The 9,200-nt window shown below is 42.7% G+C and overlaps 1 protein-coding gene across 2 annotated transcripts in view; it reads left to right on the top strand.

Annotated features, from left to right (window-relative positions):
* Window positions 1-9,200, top strand: part of fbxw4 (F-box and WD repeat domain containing 4) — a 43,253-nt gene that overhangs the window by 23,568 nt on the left and 10,485 nt on the right. For both annotated transcript variants that reach the window (XM_005747414.2, XM_005747413.2), the window contains one exon: window positions 8,568-8,708. In XM_005747414.2, the coding sequence (XP_005747471.1) occupies window positions 8,568-8,708 (141 nt within the window). The remainder of the gene's footprint in view (window positions 1-8,567; window positions 8,709-9,200) is intronic.

The raw sequence follows: 9,200 nt of genomic DNA, 5'->3' as shown, positions 1-9,200 counted from the left end.
GCAGTGACGCGCCCGTGAGCTCCGCCGGCAGCCAGCTGCGCCTGAGTGACCGAGCCCCAGGCCGAGAGGCCGGGGGCACCCCACCTCCGAAGTGGCCCGAGCGAGCCCCAGGCTCGAAACTCAGCTAGAAACTTTTTGATAATGAGCAGCGGCAGCTTTGGCTGTAATCCACATGACAGAAGTGCAACGCGATGAGCTGTGTACGGTGTTTCTGTACAACACAATATACAACACGCACAAGTTCAGTCTTCTAAATCGTCATGTGTTCCTGTGAAAGGTTACACAGTCCTGAAACGAGAACAATGAGCATGTTTTATGTTATTGTGAGACTCGAAGCAAAGATTCAGCATGTGTGATGAGCTGGAATCAAAACTCCTCAACAGTCTTAATTCACCGGATCTCTGCCTATTTCGACTTTTGTTGATTTTCCATCTTACTAACAAATCTGCATCAGCTTGAAAACTCCATGGAGCAAGTCTTTGTCAGTCCAAAGTGAGGACCTGAAGCTCCTGTCATTGAGCCAGTGAGAACAGACTGACGGCGCACGACGACCGGAGGCTGTTGTTGTGCTGTTGGGTTTTTCTCCCGGCTGAACAGGAAACACTGACATGAAATGAATTTGATTATTTAAAGAGAGATGGCCCTTGAACAGCATTTATATATTTGAATGATATTGAAATGTTATGGCAGCAGCCCTGTTTCCCAAAATGTTTGGACCTTAGAAAAAACCTCTAAATAATTTCAAATATGACAGAAGGAGCTGACATCAGGCCGGACCAAGCGCAGAGGATGGAAGTCTAAGTAGTGAAGAACAGAGCATCCAGCCATGCTGTGCAGACACCTTCAGAGCTTAGTCCACGTGGATGGACGTTCACTCCTCACACCTGACAACCTTCTGCAGCCTTTGAGAAGGAGAGCAGCTGAGAAACACTGACAGCAACATTTTCTGAACAAATATTATCAGTGAACTCGACCGTGCGAAGAAGACACGAGTGTCAGAAGTGGCAGTGCTCTACACGCTCGGTGACCTTGCCAGCATCAGGATCACACTACAGGGAAATACTTTGTTACTCTACTTAAGTAGGATTTTTCAGGTACTCGAGTATTTATTTTTCTGACACCTTTTTACTTTTAAATACCAGGTTACACGTTTAATCCGCGCATACATGAGATGTAAGAGGCAAAACCACATCATTTATTATCTATATTTTTTATTATATATTTTCAGTTTTTCTATAGTTCTATAATAATAACTAATCCATGTCGGTGTAAGCCAATAGAAAGGAGCCAAATCGTTTGAAGTTATACTCCAACAGGAAACCGTCAAATCCTTGGAGGTTCCAACACGGCACAAAAAATAGAAATGCAATATAAAGCATGATTAACTGTTAGTAAAATCACATATAAATAAACTGTTTTAACACTCTTTATCACTTTAGCCATAAACGACTGGATGTTAAGTCCTTTTATTCAAATTTTGGATAAAGGTTAGCCGAGCGATCTCAGTCTCTGTTCATCTGGACTGACTGTAAACTACATCCAGATAAACAGAAACAACTTTTTGGGATTTGCTCACCTGGATGATTTTGCAGGCATCAAGACGGTTTCTGTGTTATTTATTTATCTCATGTAAATTTCTTTATTTTACAGCTAAACACGGGTATGCAGGCATTTTTTAATTCCTCATTTCTGAGGAAATAATGTGCAAATACACTTTACCTGGAATTTTGTGAATACTTTCAGTGCATCAAACATTCTCCAGCATCAAACTCTGTACATATCAGAACAAAAGCCATCACACCAAACCGAACATCAGCTGCTGCAGCCAGTTTAGAGAAGAACAAACCACAAGCTTCCACAAGGAAGCTTCCTTTGGCTTTGCTTTGGGTTTAACCGTTTTTCTTTCTCACCCTCTTCAAGTCGATTTTGTCTTTTTTCTCATCTCAGAGGGACAAAGAAGTCTTATGATCACCCATATAGAGGTGCATCCCACACAAGGGGCAACCCAACATTTCACACTGTCTTCACTCATGGTTAAACACAGAGAAGGGGAAAAACACATCAAAGAAAAACCACCCCGACCATCGCTCCCAACACCCAACGTTACCCTCGGCTCCTTCCCAAAGGAGGCGCTCCTTTTAACAATCAAACGGTCGGGCTGGGATTCCTCACATTCCTGAATCTGAAAGGAGCGCGGTGAAATGACTGAATCGGAGCAGAAGCTCTGTTATACAAATGGCAGACGCACATGTGTATGTGACATTGATGTGGTCCCAACACCCACCTCCGCTGACTCTGCCAGGAGACGTGCAGTTGTGGAGCAGCGAGCGCAGAGGTGTGGGTAAATTGGGTGGATGCACGGCTCCCCTCTGTTTGTTTTAGTGGCTAAAAACCTCAGTGTGGCTCCTTTTCTCTACCTGTGTGATTGCTTTTGACAGGAGGCCTGTTTCCCAGCACATCCCCAGGATCCAGTTTTGGAGCCTCCAACCCCTCCTGTCACCAAAACACACAAATATACACACACCACTATTCTACAGCTGCCACATAATGAAGGATAATCAGCCTTTCTTAGTGTTTTTTTCAACATTGTCAATTCATTAGTAAGTCCTTTCACTGCTTGCTTGTGTGTGGCCCACTAAAGCCAACCTGACTCCTACAATAAGGCCAGACAGGCTTAAATCAAGACAGACGCTGTGTGTCACGCAGCCAGAAGTCTCTTCATAACAAATACTAAGCCTGTAGCCTCCCCCCCCCCACATACCCACCCCACACCCAGCCAGGGCACCAGGCTGCCCATCTCATAAAATAACTTCCCAAGTGCAGCTCGGATCGCTTCATCTGAAGAAATGGATTATTTTTCCAACAAAGTTGCATTTACGTGTGAATCTTTAGCATCAGCCAGTTTCATGTCTTGATCAACCAAGTCTGATAAAACTGCAACGTTTGAACATATTTAGTGCTGTGAAATTTTCATATAGAAAATCACTTTTCGGTCAATGTTTGAACATGGATACGTCAAAAAAAATGATATTTTCACTGGTCTGTCAAACCATCAAAATAAACCAGAGTCTGTAATCTGGACGCGCAGAGTGAGTGCACGCTGCGTAAAACATGAAGAAATAACAAATGTATTTAAGCTGTCTCATAAACTCGCATATTAGGGAGCACACCAATATAAAAAAGACAAGTAGTGCCAGTTTCTGAACTGTATATAAATATATCCGGTTGTTCAGTGATGACGTGACGAATCCTACTTCCGGGCCTAAAGTAGTCTGTGTTTAATATGGCTTTTGTGTTGTTAACATGTTTAATGTTTTGTATTTTCTTCTATTTAATCTCAAAAAGCTCCTAAAACAGTCAGTGATCACTGTTGACCTCCCTCGGCTTTTATTACCACTAATCATTTATTTAAGCTCAGTTTTTAAAACCTTAGGATGTAGCTACAGCCCAGCCCATGCAGCAGTATATGAATGACTAACCTCGTATTGTGGATGGATTATCTCAGTTGTTCTCCTGGCTGAAGTTTGGTCCTTTTACAGCATCCTGCCATGCGATTACATTTGTTCCTGACCACCGAGAACACTCACGGTAACTTTTATCCAGTGGAAAAAGAGTTAGCTTGTTTATATTATGCTAACATAGCTGTGTCGCTAGCGGTCACGTAGCACATCATTATATACCAGCTAGCCCAACTTCAGTAACCCTACAAACGTCACTGCTGTTTAGTTTTCTGTCTTCATTTATGCTGGAAGTGATAGCAGAGCTGTACGTTTTAATTGGTTTCCAAAACTCCGCAGTCAGGACATGCTATATTGTATTTAGATAGAAGCTAGCGAGCTAACCTCCTGCTAACTTCTAACTCCGTTAAATGTCATAAATTCCGTTTTCATGGATGCCTGGATGTTAAACTCAATTGTTACACCTGGTAGAGCAGAACGCTGATCATTTTATTAAAGATGAAAGACTTTAGACAGTTTTTCAACTCTCAGTAATGCCACAGTGATCGTTTGATATATGGACCTGCAGCGGAGTTTAGACCCAGACACAGCTAGTGACGTCAGACTTAACGACCGGATTTCACAATAATTCAAAACTAGCCCGAATACTTTACAACTAGAATTTGTTAGTAACAAAATGAACAAAATTTGATTTTCGTTCAACTTTAATGCTGGATCAAGCAAACAAGAGTATCACAAAAACAAAAATATCAGTAGAAAGTTCTGTTAACTATATGCACGTTTTGCCTCTCAGTATATTTTAAGTCTTCCGGGTCAATAGGTCTCAAAATAGTAGGTCTAGAAAATAAAAATATTCACTTATTTAACAAAATGATTTCCTCGGTTATCATTAGCGTATGATCTGGAAACTCCAGAATTTCCTTCCACTCAGGACAGACTTTCAGTTCAACATGAACGCTGAATGAAAATGGTTCTTTCCTGATTTTTGTGGCTAATTTCATGTTAGAAAGTTTTCTACGTGCTTTATTTTACAGCATTGTGAATTTCAGAAATCACCACTATTTAGTGATTTTGCAGTTTGCTTGTTTGGGACTTTGCAGGGTTTTGTTTCATGTTTTAACTTACCGACACTATTGTGGACGTATCTGTGGCAAATGACCGATTCTGAATCATTTAATGGTGACAAAGTTCAAGCTTTTGTCTTTAATATTCTGTTCATGTTAAATCCTCCAGCCTATAAGTGGGTTGACCGACCTCTTTTAATGATCTTGAAAAGTATTTGATATATGAAGTTACATTTCACAGCAATCATTATAAACGTTACACAAATCGGAGACGGCTGAGCAGAAGCCGTGGTTGGTGCGATAAGTTTAGCGCACATCTGTCTTTTCTTTTTCAGGGATGTGTGTGGATATGTCTCGGTTTCTTTGGTGGCATCTGTATAACAGTTTAGGTTATTGAGATCTTGGTAAGTAATAACAGAAGATTCTGCTGCTCACATGAGAGCAGATTTTGACAGATTGCATGGTTCTGCCTCTGTTCTGTGAACACACACCAGTAAAAGCCAGTGGCCTGCCAGTTTGAGATTTCCTGCTGTTTCTTGCTGTGCTTCAGTTCATTTCATGGTGCTGTTACTGCCTTTAAGATCGCTGCACAAATATCAGCTCTTTGATGAAAGTTGTTTTTCTTTTCCTCTCGCATTTGGATGCTTTGTGTTTTATTAGCTCGTTTTTAGGAATAACATCGTGTCAACAGGATTTCAATAGCTGGGGTTATGAATTGTTGATCTCTTTTTAGTTAGTGGTAGTGCTGTGATGGAGACATCATTATTTAGTTATGAATAGACAGGCTTGTATCCCTTTGGCTTAAATGAGTTTCCTTTTGTGGCATATGCTAAGCTCCTTGGTTTTGGTGGTAAGGGGAAAATGAGGGGTCACTACCTCACAACCACCTCACAGAGACACAAACTCTTAGTCATGAGACCCGAGCAATGAGAAAGCTCTCACCCAATAAGGCACCCTGTAGGGAAAGCCCTGGCCCAATAAAAAGGTTCCCTGAGGTAAGGCTAGGGGATTACCATCCCAAGGCTATGGATAGAGCTCCAGGTTTAGGGAGGGGGACATTAGCTGAGGCGTAGGGCTGCTCGGTTGCTATGGCCGGCAGTCTCCTTTAAATGGTTGCTACGAGGCAGGTATCAAACATACGAGAGTCGCACACAGTCACGGTCATGGAGGGTATTAAATGGCAACAATGAGACAGTTATTCTCTAATAATCCGTCCTGCTGAGTGCAAGTTATTCTTCAGTAATCAAGAGCTGAGGAGCAAGTGAAATGGAGCTGTGATCATAAGAGCGTGGTGCACCGAGGTAGACTGCAGGGACACACTACATCTGCTCGGAAACACAAACTTTATTTTTCAGTCGCTCATTCTGATAATTTAGCTGTCTCGCTGCCCCCACGCTCAGAGAGACACTGGAGGGACAAGGTATCAGTCCACACCTCTTAATCTCTGAATCCAGGTGTTTTTAGTCCCACAGGTATGGAAACTCAAGCACCTGCTCGTGTAGTCTGCCCTTACAAAGATTTGTGGCAGAATGCGTTACACTCACCTTCTGATATTTTATCAGAGCTTTTAACTTTCTGTCTTCAAACGCAGATTCTGTTAACCACAAAACAGAGAACATTAAAGTTACCTCAGAGAACACGAGGTTGCTGTGAAACTCTGTTTGATACCTTGACAGTAAAATCCCAGTCATTTGGCTCCATGCTGTGATGTTAGCACATTTACTCTACATGCAAAAGACTCGTGGTGCAACGGATCAAAACTCTCACGGTTTGGATCGGATCAATCTTCCGATCAGCAAAAAAGGAAAAAAGACAAAAAAATGTAACATTTACTACTTCACTTATTGAAGTATTTTTTGCCTGTTAAAAACATTCAACTCAAGACTCAATTATTAAAAAAAATTATGGTTCAATATAGGGCAGTACAGTCTTTGTATCTACCACTCAATTCAATTCAGTTTTATTTACACAGCACCAAATCACAACAACAGTCGCCTCAAGGCTCATTATATCGCACTCCGCTGCGACATAATGAGCTGTCACGGTCACGAAGCTTTCCGTTGCCCTGGAGCTCCACCCATTTGTAGCTGGGGCAACAGAAGATGCCTGGGACAGTTCAGCCACAACTTAAATCCTTTGCTGCTCAGACATGCTTGGAACGATCTTGCCACTAAAGTGGACGCGCAACGAGATATCGTAGCGTGGCTGAAGCACGTTCATCGTAGTTTAAACCCCTTGTTTTGCACAACAGAATACGGCCTCCCGTCTGCAGCTAAACACCCCAACAGCTTCTGTAATAGCTTTAGCCCGGTCGGACTGGGCAGCAAACTCCTCTGCTCCTGCACTTGGACCGCTAGCGCTGGCCATAACTATCACTTGACAGACTCACCACGCATACTTTTTTTCCTTCTTTTTCGAATCTTTGTGCGTGCCGAACCGTGGAGTGGGATCGGTTCGGATTACGGATCAACCGTGATCCGTTGCACCAATACAAAAGACCATTAGTTCAAGAGTAAGAGCCACTAACCCAGCCTCAGGTGGTCACAAGCTGGTCATCTACTTATCTGTAGGTTGGAAGCTTGGCTGTTGGGCAAGATACTGAATCCATGGTTGATCTACAATACATTAACTGCAGTGTGAATGTTAGATAGAAAAGCACATAGGCATAGGAAAAGAGGTGCTTGTATGAATGGGTGAAAGAGGCAAGTCGTATAAAGCGCTTACTCCAGTAGTGTAGAAAAGTGCTATATAAGAACCAGTCCATTTACCAGTTAGTCCCAGTGCTGGTCCCATGCCTGGATAAATGGGGAGGGTTACATCAGGAAGGGCTTTCGGCATTAAAGCTGTGCTAAATCAAAACATGATTCAGACATGATCCTGAGTGATTGCTCAGGAAATATGGGAGCAGCTGAAAGTACCAACATTCTTTCTTCTTAAACTTCCACAAAGTAATCTTTGGGTCTTGCTTCTTTTTCTTGACTTTTAGTCACCCTCCATCCAACCATCTAACACTGCCTAGCAACATTCTCCCCTGACACCACATGTTGGGTTGCAGCGTCTAAAGATAGTCCACGGCATGTTCCTCTACTGCTTTATTCCTCCCTTCTCTTCCCGTCACCTCCACTGAAGTCCATTCTCGTCACCTCTCTCTTATCTGGGCACGCTTTCTACCACTTCATCCAACTTACTCCAGAATAACTCTTTCACTTCTAACATTAAATTGAGAACATTCAGTATTAGTCCGTTGATTCCCAGCTTCAAACTCAACATCCTCTTCATCTGCACAACACTTTTCATATATTCTATTCCTCTTCCTATCTTCACTATGGTAGAATAGTTTGAATTCCCTCTTATGCCCCTGTGTTTCAAATTTTTACCCTCACATATACACTCATAATCTTCTTTCTCTCTCACGGCCTCAAAACATGCGTTCTCCTCCTCTTCTTTCAACGCCTCCGTCTTCAGCCAACAGTAGCACCGTTTCCACCGGCACCATCCTGGCCAACAGCACCGGTGGCAGTCGTTGTTAACCTGGGCCACGCCCATTCCAGTACGGATGTTTTGTTGATGATCTTCATGTTTAATCTGGCAAAGATTTTATGTTGGTTGCCTTTCCCGATGCAGTCCTCTGCACTCATCCATGCTTGGGGCTGGCAGAATACTGTGGCTTGACACTCTGGCTCTTGCCTTTATTAAAGCAATGACAGATGTGGAGTGAGACGTAGCTTTTATTCGTAAATACTGAAACTGTGACTAACATGTATTAAATAACAGTTGTGTATCGCCCTATACTGTATTCATATTATTATAAAGCTCTCCAATAGCCCCTTAGAGCACCACTAGTTAAGCATTAATTTGTCTAATTATTCAACCTACTGTGCATATTAGCATAGGAATGACTCAGCAATGTCATGCTGGCGAACAAAACACAAAACCACAAAAAAATAACTTTCAGTTTCTTTTTTTCAGTTTTTAAATTCTGTTTAATTTCATATGTGGAATAAAAAACCTCAATAAATACATTTACCACTCCTGTCTTCACTAGATCGATATCCTTAGGCACTCTGGGCTCAGACTTTCGTCGTGGTGCCGGTGTGCTGGATATCAGGTTTGAGTCTCCGTTCCAGCTCTTCACCTGTGGTTATGATACCTTTATTCGACTGTGGGACCTTCGACTCTGCCCAAGGTATGCCACCATTTTCCTCTTGCCAGGTTTGGTTTTAAAGTCAGTGTTTCTCTGGAGTTTGTTTCCTTAAAAGTTGTGTTGCTGTATGAATGTAAATAAACACTGAATTCAGTGAATCATAAATTGGTTGAACTGGTTTGATTCCAGTTAGAGACACAGAGACACAAGTCAAACACGGAGTCCCGCTAGCAAAGCTTCATCTTTGATGGCGCTTCAACAATGTTAAAAATGCCAGTTCGACTGGGTCAAAGCCAAAACTGCCGTTCTTGTGTAGTAATTCTGTCCTGCCGTGGTGTGCATCTATCAGAACTGGTCCAAGGAACAAACAGTAGTGAACCAGCAACAGGGTCATTGACCCATCCATCCATCCGCTTTATCCGGGGCCGGGTCGCGGGGGCAGCAGCCTAAGCAAAGAGGCCCAGACCTCCCTCTCCCCAGCCACCTCCTCCAGCTTATCCGGGGGAACACCAAGGCGTTCCCAGGCCAGCCAAG

Source organism: Pundamilia nyererei, unplaced genomic scaffold, assembly GCF_000239375.1.
Source record: "Pundamilia nyererei isolate P.nyererei 1_Seehausen unplaced genomic scaffold, PunNye1.0 scaffold00197, whole genome shotgun sequence".
In the NCBI taxonomy this organism is placed as follows: domain Eukaryota; kingdom Metazoa; phylum Chordata; class Actinopteri; order Cichliformes; family Cichlidae; genus Pundamilia; species Pundamilia nyererei.
Note: the sequence above shows the minus strand (reverse complement) of the source record. Positions and strands in the feature narration are given on the sequence as shown.